At 45.5% G+C, this 15,476-nt stretch overlaps 2 protein-coding genes across 3 annotated transcripts; one reads left to right on the forward strand and one right to left on the reverse strand.

The window, feature by feature from the left end:
• The first annotated feature begins 3,163 nt into the window (after nt 1–3,163).
• On the forward strand, nt 3,164–8,522 carry LOC123345328 (olfactory receptor 14A16-like). Of its 2 annotated transcripts, XM_044982119.1 has the most exons (3): nt 3,164–3,630; nt 5,890–5,941; nt 7,450–8,522. In XM_044982119.1, exon 3 carries the CDS (start codon nt 7,477–7,479, stop codon nt 8,437–8,439), a length of 963 nt encoding a protein of 320 aa, XP_044838054.1. In that variant the 5' UTR covers nt 3,164–3,630; nt 5,890–5,941; nt 7,450–7,476; the 3' UTR covers nt 8,440–8,522. The 2 variants fall into 2 exon arrangements, with proteins under 2 accessions (XP_044838054.1, XP_044838053.1); XM_044982118.1 differs by lacking the exon at nt 5,890–5,941.
• Nucleotides 8,523–12,874: 4,352 nt separating this feature from the next.
• Nucleotides 12,875–13,828, reverse strand: LOC123346935 (olfactory receptor 14A16-like). The gene has a single exon (XM_044984373.1). The coding sequence runs from the start codon at nt 13,826–13,828 to the stop codon at nt 12,875–12,877; it is 954 nt and encodes a 317-aa protein (XP_044840308.1).
• Between the last annotated feature and the right edge of the window lie 1,648 nt (nt 13,829–15,476).

Raw genomic sequence — 15,476 nt, forward strand, 5'->3', positions numbered from 1 at the left:
TAAGTTAAACGCCAATGTGGACACAAGAACAAATGGATATAAACTGGCCATCAACAAGTTTAGGCTCAAAATTAGGTGAACGTTTCTAACCATCAGAGGAGGAGTGAAGTTCTGGAACAGCAAAAAACCTAACTGGCTTCAAGACTGAGCTTGATAAGTGTATGGAAAGGATGGTATGATGAGACTACCTATAATGGCATGTAGCTGATCTCTGACTACTAGCAGCAAATATATCCAATGGCTGGTGATGGGACACTAGATGGGGAGGGCTCTGTGTTACTACAGAGAATTTTTTCCCAGGTGTCAGGCTAGTGGGTCTTGCCCACATTCAGAGTCTTACTGATTACCATATTTGAGATGGAGAAGGAATTTTCCCCCAGGTCAAATTGGCAGAGACCCTGGGGGTGGTTTCTTCTTCCTCTGCAGCATGGGGCACGGGTCACTTGCAGGTTTAAACTAGTGTAAATGGTGGATTCTCTGTAACTTAAAGTCTTTAAATCATGATTTGAGGACTTCAGAAACTCAGCCAGAGTTTAGAGGTCTATTACAGGAGTGGGTGGGTGAGATTCTGTGGCCTGCAATGTGCAGGAGGTCAGACTAAAGCCAATGTGCTGTGGGAGAAGGAGGCAGGTCATGGTCCATCGATAGGTGAATGTTCTGTAAAAACGAGCTCCTTCCCCTCCCCATGGGGCTGAGACTCAGTGACCAGGGGAGTATGGGACTCCCTGATTTTAGAGCTGTTGAAGGGCTTTTGCTGGTCTCAGGATTCTGTCCATGTCCTTTGGGTTATGTCCTGTAATTGTCTCACTAGATCAGAGGTTGCGGTGATAGGTGGTCAGTCATGGCTGACATGTCTCCTTCCTGACATTCTGTTCATCATTCAGGGGTTCCGAATCCCTGCCCATGTCTGCAGTTCTATGGGGTGAAGGGAGGGTTCAGGACAATTCCCTTCCCCTCTCCAATAATCTGTGCCCATGGGAGAGAAGGGTCAATTCCCCAAGGGCCCTCCTCCACTGGGAGGAGCCAGTGTTCTTCTCAGGGCCATCTCCTGGGTCTAACAGGGGTTAGAGGTTCTTGATCCCCAAGGCAGCCTGGTGCCCTGTGGTTGGTGCTTAACAGAACATGAGAGGCCTGGGTTGGAGCCTCACTAGTGGCCATGACTTGTGTGCGTTACAGGGATCCATCGCTACATGGCACAAAGGGAATCCCCTGGGTGGGTGAGTCAATGCGGGATTGTGTCTCAAGAGATCCGGCCTTTATTTCCCTGACTGATCCTTGACTGTCTGAGAGGGGAGCCACTGGGTCAGTGAGCTGGGAAACACTCACTCAGCTATTGTCTGATCAGATCCCAGATGGATTCCTGGCTCCCCTGTGGGAGCACAGAGTGGGTGTGAGGGTTTCCCAGCACCATCGTGAGTCAGGAAGCAGAACAGCCCTGCCTTGGGCATTGGGTCAGGCACACGGTGAGCTCCTACCCTGGGCTTCATTACTGCACCCTATGAAAGGCTGGTGGCAACATCAGTGGGGTGGGGAGTGGTACCTGAGACCTCCCCCAGGGCTACTATAGGGTAATACCGTCCCAGCCCCAGGATTTTGAGCTTGGCTCTGTGAATCTGCCAAAGGTTTGTGCCCTGCTGCTTTTAGGTCTTTGGAGAGAGATTCTCTCAGGGGCAGAGAAGATCCTTCCTGCAGGTGGTGCTGCTGGCCATCTACGAACCACTGCTGCACCTGGGCTGGTGGTCCTAGCCTTAGCCATCCTGGGGGAAGGTGCCCAACTGACGGGGACAAGGTGAAGAGGCTGGATAAGGCTCAGGTGATTGGGGGTGGGACCCAGGGCCTGTGACCTCTAGGCCCCGGAAAGTCATTCCCGTTCCATCCCATCGCCATTTGGTGTCTGGGAAGCAGCAAGGTGAATGAGTCAGAGCAGGTGCCCGTGGCTAGAGGTGAATTCAACTCCATGAGCAGGATGGACTAAGGGTCTAAATTGCAGAGATGCCACAGCCACCAAAACTCTAGTTCCAGGCAGTGCAGTTTGCAAGCCCTCAACACCTCTGCAAACCTGGCCTTCAGTGAAGAGCCAGGACCTCAATCCACTAAGAGAAAGAAAGAAGAACACCCACATCGATGTATATCACCATCCCACTGCTCAGGGCCAGGAGCAGGAGTGGCCCCTAGCCCAGCTCCCTTGGCTTGATGGAGCTGCTAAGATTGGGGTGGCATGAGAAGAGATGAGAATGAGCTGGGGACATAGTAGAATGGCAGTGAGGGCCCCTTCCTTCCAGCGGAGAGTCCATGGCCCCTCTGGGCGGGGGGAGCCTTTCCTTTCCTCCACACTGTGTGCTTTGGTGCCTGGACGCTGCAGGGAACTGCTAAGGGCAAGGATTGAAGAGCCAGCTGTCATCCTGCCACGAGCTTTAGCACTTAATTTATCCTTAGTTATGTTAACTGAAGGGTGAATTCACAGACATCAGTCTCAACGAGGTCTGTGATTCATCCACTTATAAGTACCTCTCCATTTAATACTTATAAGGCAGGAAACTGTTTGGGGGGGCTATAGCCAGGAGTGCAAGTAGGGCGGTACTCGCCAGTACGCAGTGCCGACAAGAGAATCATAGCGGGTACAGGGTACCAGAAAGACTTGGGGCTAGCCCCCGCCTCTAGAGTGGGGGAGCCGTGCTCTGCTCCTTAAAGGAGCAGAATGTGGCTAGGGAGGACATTCATTATTTAAATGGCTTTAGCAGCACAATACATAGGCTAACAAACAAAGGCTTTGTTTAAGTTTGTTATCATATGTTTTGTGCTGTTACATTGGTCAGGAATCCTCAAGTGGGGAGGGCTGACGTGGACGGAAGGTGTTTAAACAGTGTTTTTTATTCTGTTTCTCCCCCTGGGTCTGAATTATCCATGACATCCTTGTTATATCCTTGTGGGCAGCCGGTTTAGGAAGAAATCACTTGAGGCCAGAGAGCAGACAGCTAACAAAACTACCATTTTATTTACAGACACAGAGCTCACTCAGCTGGCCGAAGCTGGCTGAGCTATCCCCTAATAATCTAACTCAGTTGCCATAGGAACAAAAACCATGACAACCAAATACACAACAATCCATACTGCATTACATCCAGTCCAGATCATCAGAGGAATGTCTCTGCTTGCACTGACCAGAGGAAGTTTGGATTCTGTTGTCAGCCCAGTTCTGCCACCTGATGGGAATCAGGTGTTGTCCCCAGTATACCTAGAATTCTTCAAACTAGTCTAACATGCATTTTGTTAACTGGAACTGGAGCAGCAAAACAAAGAAAACAAATGCCTCATTTTCCAGCTTTGTGGGTGAGAGAACTATAAGTGAAGATTATAATGCTGGACACTGATGGCCTTAAGCCAGCTGCCTCAGGAATCTGCCAAGAACTTTGCTGAAAATATGTTCCTCATCGTAGCAACAGAGCTAAGACTTATCACACATCTGCCCACCTTTATTCAACTGGAGCTCCTTCTGATCTGACAGCTCAGGCATTGTCAGTTTCATCCAGAACAATTTACAAACTTGGAACCAAATCCTATAATGCCTTAATCATTTTATCAATCCCACTGAAGACTATTTGTATGACTATGGACCACTTTTGTGGACTGGTAAGTTTCAGGAGTATGTTCTGTTCCTGTCAATAGCGGCTCCAGGCACCAGCACTCCAAGCACGTGCCTGGGGCGGCAAGCCGCGGGGGGTGCTCTGCCGGTCACCGCAAGGGAGGCAGGCAGACTCCCTTCGGCAGCTTGCCTGTGGAGGGTCCGCTGGTCCCACGACTTCGGCAGACCTCCCGCAAAGCCGTGGGACCAGCGGACCTTCCGTGCTTGGGGCGGCAAAATGTCTAGAGCCACCCCTGGTTCCTGTAAAGGAAGTTGAATCCCGCACTGAAATGCAATGTTGGGTACAATACCCTAAAGAAGTTATAAACAGACTGAATACTACATATGTGGGTGTGTGAGTAGTTAATCATGTTGATATTTGTATATACAAAGGAGGGTTTCAGAGGGGATGGGAAGAGTGTCAGGGCCCTGGGCTGGGGGCAAGGAGGAGTCACATGGGGAGATCACATGCCCCGCCTTGCGTCCCTCCCATGAGTGCAGTACTGGCAAGAAATGATTTCTACTTGCACCACTGGTTATAACTCAGGAAACGCCTTGGTCAAATGATTCCAGATTTGGATCGCTAACACTACCCTGCGACCCCGTGAGGGATACCAAACTTCAAAGCAATCTGAGTGACTGTTTGGATTTTAAAGCACTTACAAAGTTTAAGGTTTAAAGCATATAAAATGGCTGGAATGAAAACCCTCTGGCTGTTTTTCCGTATTGGTGCGTGCACTCTGTACAAAGCAACATTTTCTGAAATTCAGTTTAGGTCCCCTGAAGATAGAGTGAATAAAGTTGACAAATTGAGACGTTTTTGACCCTCATCACATCAATAGTTTGAGCTCTAGCATTTCACAAAACAACCCACCTAGTAAACCCCTTTTTATCTCTGCAACCCCTAGCTCAAATGTGTTTTTGGAAAAAAAATCTATTTATTTCATGGCTCATCTCTCCATAACTCCTTGCTCAAATGACCAATAATTCAATTTATTAATCCTAACCTGCACCCTCCAGAAGCACACCAATTTTCAAAGGAATCTGACTAAGCATGTCAATATTAGAGGCCTTTGAAAGCCGATTTTAAATGGTAGTCACAACACAACTTTAGTTATACTAGCACTGCTGCGTCACTATAATATTTATCAGTTTGTGTATTGGCTAAGTACCCATCTTTCAGATTTCTGTCTATAAACCATGATCTTGGAATATTCCATGAGCATTAAAATGGGATTGTGCTGTTAAATAGAGGAAAAAGCATCAAACTAGGCCCACAGTATAGACATTCACCTCATGTAAACTGGCACAGCTCCATAGCACTATGCCAATTTACACCAGCTGACATCAATCTCCCTGACATACCTACAACCAATGTGAATTAAACATTTGTAAATGTCTTGCAGCTTTGCACCTGCAGCCCAATGAGCCTTTTATTATAGTGTTGAATGCAGTAAGAAAAAAAATGTAATTGCTAAGAAAGAAAGAAAGAAAGAAAGAAAGAAAGAAAGAAAGAAAGAAAGAAAGAAAGTTGGGCCATTCATCCCAATAGAAGTGAAAGCTCAGATACTCTGAGCTGTGGGTTCACCTGGTGGCAGTTCTCCAAGAGCTACTGATGCAATGCAGGAGAAAAGGGAAGGGGGGGAAATCTCTGCTCACCCAGAGGTAATTATGTGGAGTTAATGAAGGAACAGGCTATTTCAGGCCAGCTGAGCTTCTGGTGCCACTAGGCTCTTACCAGTTGTAGGTCACATGTCTGTACTATAAATATACATATTTATTCTGCAACCCCTTTGGAACAGCCTTTGAACCTCAGCCCGCCCTTATTTTTAGCCAAGGGTCCTTTAGGGATGCTGCCATTGTGTGAGATCCAGGGAGGGTGCTGGTTACCTGAGGTTAAGTTCATCTAGGGCAGGTTGTCAGGGTGGTTTGCTCCAGAGGTGAGATCAGAGCTGGGTTCACAGCCCTGGAGACCGGATTAAGCTATTTAGCCCCAGAACAGGGACATCCTACATTGTGACCACATCTGGTGCCTGCACAAACCAGGATCAGCTCTAAAGCTGAGAGGGGCTTTCAGTCTCTGATCCCATTTAGTCCATTACCTCTCAGCCATGTCCAAGGAGGGAAGCAGGGAGCGCCCATCTGTGGAGTCTGCTGTCTGCTAGGAACTGCAGAGAGACCGGCAACTCAGGAAACTGCTTCTGGATAATATAGTAATGGGTGCATGATAGACAGATAGGATTATTTGAACATTATCTCTCTAACAGAGGAGGATCAAATGCATCACAAGTTGGGAAAAAGTCCACAAAGACCAGCACAGTAAGTTTCCTATTTCAATTAAATATGTTAGGGTATTGCTATACAGGGCACATGTGAGAACATAAATATGCATGACAACTGGCACTCATGAAGAGTTTTACTATCTATTTAATCAAATACCTAGAACCAGTCAGAGCTTTTTATTTGTTTATTTTTTCAGCAGCAAAAATGGACTGTTCATAAAAATTGTGAAAACTCAAACCTTTGTTTCATTGTGGCAACTGAGAAGAAAACAATTTTAACTAAAAGCTGTTAAAAACTGAAAAAAATTAGCCTCTGTTGTCCTTGGGAAAAACAAAATATATATCGAGGATAGCAGAGACTTTCCATGAAAATGTGTTCAACTGAAAACCCAATTTGCCTTTGCAATAATTAAAGCAGAAAATGTCTGTCTTCCTGGAAAGGGAAACAGCTTTGCACCAAGGGGGAAAACATTAAGATTTTCCACTAATATCACAATTTCAAATCCATTCGCTCTATTGCAGCTGTTCCAAAGGGATAGCTCCAGGATGGTTAAACTGAATAAAGCAAAGTTGACAGCCCACAGAATATATTTTAAGCACCGCGAGAGTTGAAGCCCCCAGACAAAACCTTTCTATCTTGACCCTGCCCAAGGACAGACAGAAGGTCAATGAGATCAGAACCCAGATCTTCTGCTCTAGGACCATATCTGCAGTCCTATATTGCTGCCACCTAAATGGCAGTGCTGTTGAGAGATGCACAGAACATACACATAGTAAGACACAGTCCACCACCCTAAAAGCTTCCAGTCCTAATGGACAAGGCAGAGAAAGGGAGGCAGGGGAAACAGAGGCACAGGGATGGGAAGTGACTGGCCCAAGGTCACTGGCAGAACCAAGAACAGAATCCAAGTCTCCTGACTGCCACTGACCTGCCCAGCACAGACACAAAGGGAAACGATACAACCTAGCAGAAACTGAGCGACGCTCCTAGCCCATCATCACACAGAGATGGAAGTGCAGCTAGAACTGGTGCCATGAATCAATCTATAAATAGGTAGAAAGCCATCTATGTGAAGGAATCATCGCAGACGAGCTGCCACGTGGGAAGCTGGGTGAATAAGTGTCATATTTCTATAGGAAGTGGGAATCAGGCTGTGTTGTCATTTTAGTATGTTAGTTTCATGCCCAAGTTGTGGGCTTGCTGTTTGTCACAATAGGGAACCACCTTGGCTAGAATTGTTGGATTTGGATTGTACTTTGTCCCATCCTTCACACTGCATTTTATCTAAGGACAGATCATCAGATGGTGTAAACTGACCCAGCTCCATTGACTTTAAGTGAAATAATCCAGTTTTCACTAATGTGATAATGCATCTAATTAGTGCTCTGACTGATGGGTGAGGAGCACTCGTGACTCCTCATCAATGGAAGTACTGAGTGTGTGCACCCTTGACATTCACATTATGAGATATTACACAGAGAGAATCAGGATCAATTCCTCTGTCACTCTAATCCTGACCATTGCCCTTCTCCTTCCCTCCACAGCCATCACACGATGTACTGAGGAAGAAAATGTCCAACCGAACCACCGTGACCGAGTTCCTTCTCCTGGGATTCTCTGACGTTCGGGAGCTGCAGATTTTACACTTCCTGGTGTTTCTAGTGATTTACCTGGCAGCCCTGATGGGGAATCTTCTCATCATCACAGTCGTTGTCCTTGACCACCATCTTCACACCCCCATGTACTTCTTCCTGATGAATCTGTCCATCCTAGACATCGGCTCCATCTCTGTCACTGTCCCCAAATCCATGGCCAACTCCCTCATGAACATCAGGTCAATTTCTTATTCTGGATGTGTTGCCCAAGTTTTTCTCTTTGTCTTTTTTGTTTCAGCTGATCTCGTTTTATTGACTGTCATGGCATATGACAGATATGTTGCCATCTGCCAACCATTGCACTATGAGAGAGTGATGAACAGGAGAGCTTGTGTCCAAATGGCAGCTGGTGTCTGGATCAGTGTTTTTCTCTACTCTGTACTGCACACTGGGATCACATTTGCAATATCCTTCTGTGGAGGCAACATAGTTGATCAGTTCTTCTGTGAAATCCCCCAGCTCCTCAAGCTTGCCTGCTCTGACACGTACCTCAGTGAAACTGGGGCTATTGCCTTTAGTGTGTGCTTAGGCTTAAGCTGCTTTGTTTTTATAATTGTGTCTTATGTTCAGATCTTCAAAACAGTGCTGAGAATCCCCACTGAACGGGGCCGGCATAAAGCCTTCTCCACCTGCCTCCCTCACCTCACCACGGTGTCCTTGTTCTTTTGCACTGCCACCTTTGCCTACAGTCATCCCACCTCCAGCTCAGCCTCAGGTCTGGATCTCGTGGTGGCTGTTCTCTATTCCGTATTGCCAGCAGTAATGAATCCAATCATCTACAGCATGAGGAACAAGGAGATCAAAGCTGCATTGAGGAAACTGATAGTGTCGAGATTATTCACCAGAAATAAGCTGTCCATTTTTTTCCTTTGGTTGTGATTTCATTTCGTGTTTCTTTATAAATGTAATCCTCCAATGACATTATTGTCTCCATGAGAACATGCTTTGCAATCTGCTTATGCAGAAAGGTGTGTTTAGACTGATAAAAATGCAAACAAACACCACTCAAGTCAATGGAGTTACTGTAGTTTTACAGCAGTGTAAATAAGATCAGACTCTACCTATCATGTTTTTTGTACTGCCACTCAACACCACACTCTCTCTGAGCACCTTCCACCTCAAATGAGTAGCCATAATCATGTTCCTAGTGAACTTCATGTCTTCTCCTTTGTGGGGGCATAAACTCTTCTTGGGGTGCCATGGCTTTTGGCTAATTGTTTGCTTGTGTGACAGAGTGGGGTATGATGGTGTCAAACTGTGAACTCTGTTGTAGTATGTGTAGAAATATTGGCACAGTGATAGCACAAGTCTGGCCTGGCTCAATGGCAGCCTGTTGAGCTGCTTTCCAGACAGCTGCCCTGCCTGGGAAAGGTGCTTGACACCATCATGGAGATGCATCAAGACTAGAGTCTGGGGCTATCGAATTTTGTTGTGTCTCGTCTACTTTCCCCTCCCCCCCAAGGGAAAATGATTTTTCTATACAGGGGGCCCACAGGCATGAATGTCGGGGATGGAACTTCAGAGTTTGAACCCCTGATGCAGAGACAGGGACCTATTTAACAGTGCGGTTCCGCTCTGTGCAGAGAGGGGCCAACCATGCCCACACATAGGAAGGACTTGCAGGAGCAAGAGGGCAGGAGGGATTCTTCTCAGCCTGCAACCTCGGACTTACAGAATGGATGAGATCAGACTAGGGGAGAGGGTGTCTCAGGACTGTCTTGTTTTTGAAGATCTGGAACTCTCGAGGGCTCAATGCATAAAGTTTCTGTGGTTAAGAAATCCCTTTGCTAAACCCATGTTCCTTGCCTTCCTCTCAAAATGTTCTTACAGTGGTTCAATTAGACTCCTAGCCTAGGTGAAGCTCTGGCAGAGTGTGTGTAGGTGTCTGGGAGCTTGGGGGAACTCAGACACTGGTTTTGAGCTCTAAGGCAGCTGGACGGTGGCCTCCAATGGCCAAAGGAAGAGCGTCAGACCAGAGGTCTGAGACTGGCAGTGTTTCCAAGAGCCCCAGAGCTAGTGACGATGAGACTCTACCCAGGCGCAATTACCTTGGAAGTACGTGGCACCCAGTGATTGGATCCACTTTCACGAGATGGATGCTTGTATAACTGGGTACCGGGCCAGATTGTAACAGCTAGCTCGTCTGGCTTTTGTTTGGTTTTATCAGGTGGTCAATTCGGTTTTAGGGTGTTTTTTCCCCTTTTTCGGGGGAAGGGAAATGATTGGTTACATGGGTGTTTCAGTAGTTTGTCATGTATTCGGGAGGCCAATGTGTTATCTCTTTGACTGGGTTTTCTGAGAGATCTGAAGGTTTGCTTTCCACAGTGATGTATGGGCAGAAAAGAGTTCTGTAGCTCTCTGGAGGACTGAGTTCCTGCTGAAATGATCCTTTTAATGCAGCTGGGATTGTATTGTATTAGTAATGACGTGTTAGGGCACCTCGGGCCTTGGATAGGTGTCTTTTAATTATATTAAACCTAAAATAAAACTACAGCCACACTCTAGGTGACCAGACACCTGTCTCCCACCTCAGCCCCAGAGCAATTCACCAACTGGGGGAAGATAAGGGTTTGTCTGCCTAACTCATGTGTGGAACCTGATTCGGTAGGTGCGCTCACAGACCACCCATTGAATCTATTCCCATTCAAAATCTGGGTTTGTGTCCTAATCACGGAGTGTCTAACCCCTGAGCTGTGGGGTATTCTTCCCCAGTCTCTCCCATGGAGCCTGTTACACTTTAGATAAATATATAAGGAGTCATTGGGTGAGAGAGAGAGCGAGAGAGGAAAGAATAACTCTGCAGCCTAGTGGTTAGTATATGGTGTATAGATAGCTAGATGTGAATGGGAACTGATTGGTAGCTTCAGGATGCATCAAAACTCACATTCCTCTGCTTGTGATGGCACCTACCAGTTTTGTCTCCTTTATCTGATACTAGCGCTGGTCACAAATTGTCGTGTGTGTGTGTGTGTGTATAATTTCCTCATGAAAAATTTAGACTTTTCATAGAAAACCTCATAACAGTTTTGTTTGTTTGCTTGTTTGAAATCCCAAGCCAAATTTTTTGAAGTCAAATCTGCCACAAACTTTAAAAAATCTCTTTTTTTTTGCTCAAAAATTTCGGTTATCGGATTTCAGTTTTCCAGTGAAAAATCAATTCTCTTGAGAAAATTAGACACTTTCTAAAAAAAAAATCATTTAGTAAAAAGTCCAATTTGCCACCATAAACCTTTCGATGGAAAATGTTTAACCAGACATAAGTGCTATTGTTTTTCAGGTTCTGACAGTTCTCTTTACTGAGCACGGAGTGTGAATGGTGTACAGAGAACAGTGCTATGATGTTGTGAAGATGTATCTCTTTTTATACACTAACCAACAGAGTCTGACACCATTATTCATGCTGAGAATTTCCTTTTCCCATGGGCAGTCCCATTAAAATCCAACATGATGAAAGGTGGTCAAATCTGTGGCAAAATCTGTCCTAAAGTGTATACTCAGTGTCATTCATACCTATTGAATTGTATTTCCATTAGTACTGTGGAGACGACACCACCCTGGAAAGTCAGCTGCAGTTCTGTCAACTATGATCTAAAGCCAGTTGTAAATTGCATCTTCAATTACACTTGAGCAATGGGGGTAGTTTGTATTGTGCTGTTTTCATTAAAGCATCCCTTCCTCACACAGGGCACAACGTTGATGCCTGGGGGGCTGTGTAGGCAACCACAAATTAGGCATATTCCAGCTTTCACCATATATATACAGGGTTATATATATACCATATAACAGGGGTTTGGATACAATTTAAATATATTGTGAAAGCAATCAATGGCAGATTATGGCCAATCTGGAGCCCCTGGAAAAATCCCCTCCCTGCTGTGGCCCTGAGGAACTCTCGCTCCCTGTCGTGGCATTGGCACAGAGCTTCTCCAGTCTCATGGCTGCAGGGGGCGGGGGGGGCGCTCCTGGAAAGGAGCGAGTAGGAGTCGGAGCCATGGGGAAAGGGGTGGAACAGGGTGGGGCCATGGGTGGAAGGGATGGAACGGGGCCATGGTTCTGGTGCTGGGGCCCCTCCACTTGCTCCGGCCCAGGGCCCCAGCTGACCCTAAGTCATCTCTGAAAGCAATGATCCAGTGTTCACAGCTTCATAGAGTTTAAGTCCAGAATGGACCGTTAGATAATCCACTTTGACCTCCTGTATGTGGTAGCCCACTAATCTTCACCCACATACCCCTGCATTGAGCCAAATGACTTAGTTAAACTCAGTATTTCAGTCTTTGGGAGACTAAACCATTGTGTGCCACAGGCAGAGAACAGGAGTGACCAAGGAGCCACCAATACCCCAGGTCTCTGCAATAGCAGAGAATTGCCACGCTGCAGAGGAAGGTGAAAAACACCCAACATCCCTGCCAGTCCTACCTGGGAGAAAATTCCTTCCCAACCCCAAATCCAGTGAACAGTTAGACCCTGAGCATATGAGCAAACACACATGAGATCATAAGAATGGCCATACTGGGGCAGACCAATGGTCCATCTAGCACAGTGAGATCAGAGCTGGGTTCACAGCCCTGGAGACCGGATTAGTGAAAATTCTTTCATTTAGAAATGTCAGCTGAAAATGAAAAATGTCATTAGGAATTAGACCAACTTCTGTTGGTGGAACAGACAAGCTTTCGAGTTACACAGTTCTTCTTCGGATACCTTGGAAACTTGCCTCTTCCACCAATAGACGTTGATCCAATAAAAGATATTATCTCACCTGCCTTGTCTCTTTCAGATCCTGGGACCAAAATGGCTACAAAACAACAATGAAAATAATCATTATGAATTGTCAGTTTGACTTAAAATAACATTAAAATGGCATTTTAAGTCAAAATGACCATTGAAAATATTTCATTTTTTATAACATTTGGAAATGATATTTTGAAATAAAAAAGTTCATTTTAAGTGGATATTTCAAACTAGAAAAAGGAAAAATTGCAATTAGCTCTTCCTGAGATTTTCAAAGGGGCCAAAACATAATAAGATTCCCACATTTTATTGAAAATTCTTTGGGATTTGAGCACCTAAGAGTAAAACTTTCAGAAGTGCCTGAGCCTTGTTTGAAAATGGGACTTTGGATCCTGAGGAACTTAGATGCTTTAATTTGTTACCATATTTCTTTCAGATTTTTAAAACTCTCAGCCAAAATCAGAAAATGCAAAATGTCAGGTTCTGATCCTAACATGAACATAGGCTGGTCCTCATACAAAGTCAGTCTGACCCATTACATAAGGCGGAGGATGGAAATACTTTATTCCAGGTGGACACTAAGATTTCAATGTGAGAAGTTCATTCCTCTTGAGAAAAAAAAATTCCTGCCTATCATTTTCCATAGAGACCTTTTTATCTCTTTGTTTCTTAGACTGTAAATGATTGGATTCATTAGTGGTGGCACCACACAATACAACACAGCAGCCATCAGGTCTAGAGATGTTGAAGACATCGACCTGGGCCTCATGTACGTAAATGATGCTGTACTGATAAATAAACAAAAAACAACCAGGTGTGGGATGCAGGTGGAGAAGGCTTTGTACCTGCCCTGCTCAGAGGGGATTCTCATCACTGTGGAGAAGATGTGAATGTACGACACAATTATCAACACAAAGCAGACCACATCTAGAAGTGATCCAAGGGCAGTCATGACTATTACATTAGCACGTATATCTGAGCAAGAGATCTTTAGCAACTGTGGGATATCACAATAAAACTGAGAGATAACATTGGACCTGCAGAAATGTAACCTAAAGGTATTAGTTGTGTGTAATACAGAGCACATCATGCTGCTGATCCATGAACCAACTGCCAACTGGGCACATGCACCTCTGTTCATAGTCACCTTGTAATGTAGAGGTCGGCAGATTGCAATGTAGCGGTCATACGCCATCACCGTGAGAAAGGCCAGTTCTGCTGCTGTAAAAGTTATAACCAGAAAGACTTGGGTGACACATCCAGAGAAAGAGATGAGTCTGTTGTTGGTTAGGGAGTCAGACATGGACTTGGGGACTGTGACTGAAATGTAGCAGAGGTCTAGGAAGGATAAGTTGCCCAGGAAAAAGTACATGGGGGTGTGAAGGTGTTGGTTGAGGGCTATGACGGTGATGATTAGAAGATTGCCCACCATGGCTGCCAGGTAAATCGCTAGAAACACCAGGAAGTGTAAAATCTGCTCTTCCCGCATGTCAGAGAATCCCAGGAGAAGGAACTCAGTCACGATGGTATGGTTGGACATTTCTTCTGTAGATGTACACTGCAGAGGGAAGACCAAGGTGCAATGGTTATGGAAGGTGAAACAGAAGATAGATGGAGACTGGTTTTATTTATTATTCTGCAGGACACATGCAGCAGCTCAGGAAAATAACAAGATCCTTCCCTTTCTTTACCATCACTATATAATTACAATGTTTACAATGCAGGTTCATGGGGCTCTACTTCATTGGCAGCTTCTTATTCAACAGACCTACTGCTTGTGCTTATTTTAAGCCCTCTCTGATTATTTTACTGAGTAAGAAGCTGGGAGTGGATGACAGGGGATAGATCATCTGATGGTGCCTGTTCTGTTCATTCCCTTTGAAGCACCTGGCATGGGCCACAGTCGGAAGACAGGAGACTGAACTAGATGGACCATTGGTCTGACCCAGTATGGCCAGTCTTATGTTCTTAAGGCCTTGACTCACAAAGGGTCTTAGACCCCTAAATGCCATTTTAGGCAGTTCAGTCCAGTATTTGTGCCTCACTGGAAATCACAAAACCCCCATTCAGCTGCTCCCTTACCCTGTAGATGGCTACAGTCCATCGGGGCCAGGGGCCAGATTGTTAAATATATTTAGGCACCGGGTGGGATTTTCAAAAGTCTCTAGGTGTGTAAAATTCATTGATGTCAGTGGGTGTTAGGCTACCAGGTGCATTTTAAAATTCCATTGGTCACCTAAATACCTTTAAAAATCTGGACCTAGGTGCCTAACTTTCCACTGGTAAAGTCCTCTGGGCATCTAAAAACCTGCTGGTGAGCAGAGAGAGGAGTTGCCTCAGTCTAGGCATCCAGGTTTACACCTTGGACGCAGTAGGGCCTCAAACTAGATGTTTCTCTGCCTATCTCACCTGCAGGGCCCAATCCAGCAGGTTCTGTCAGGGCATTCCTGAACCCACCCAGCACAAAGGTAGACAGGGTTCCCCACATGGTGTTTAGCCCAATGGTTAAAGCTCTCACTCAGGATGTAGGAAGCCTGCATTCGATACTCCCATCACCACACTATAGAAAAGGAAGCTGAGTCTCTGTTTGAGTGGGAGAGGCCCTTGCCACTGGGCTATGAGGTATTCCAGGAGGGGTGTTCTGCTGAATCTGTTACATGGTCTATTAAAGTGAATGGGGCCAGATACACAGAGGGCAAGAATAATGCTAAAGGCTGGTGGTTAGGGCTCTCACCATTTCCAAAATGGGCTAACTCAGGTGAATTTAAACAAAGGTGAGATATGATAAGATGTGGATCACTTGGTAAACTTGAATAGGAGCAGAGAGGTTATTTTATCTGTGTATTTGAACATAAGAACATAAGAATGGCCATACTGTGTCAGAGCAATGACCCATCTAGCTCAGTATCCTGTCATCCGACAGTGGCCAGTGCCAGATGCTTCAGAGGGAATGAGCAGAACAGGGCAGAGTCAGAGGCTTAGGGACACCCAGAGTATGGGGTTGCGTCATGACCATCTTCACTAATAGCCATTGGTGGACCTATCCTCCCTGAATTTAGCTAGTTCTTTTTAAAATTTGTTTATACTTCTGGCCCTTCCTTTTGTTTTAAACCTGCTTCCTATTAATTTCATTGGGTGACCCCTGGTTCTTGTGTTCTCTGAAGGGGTAAATAATATTTCCCTATTCA

Source organism: Mauremys mutica, chromosome 12, assembly GCF_020497125.1.
Source record: "Mauremys mutica isolate MM-2020 ecotype Southern chromosome 12, ASM2049712v1, whole genome shotgun sequence".
Classification (NCBI taxonomy): Eukaryota; Metazoa; Chordata; order Testudines; family Geoemydidae; genus Mauremys; species Mauremys mutica.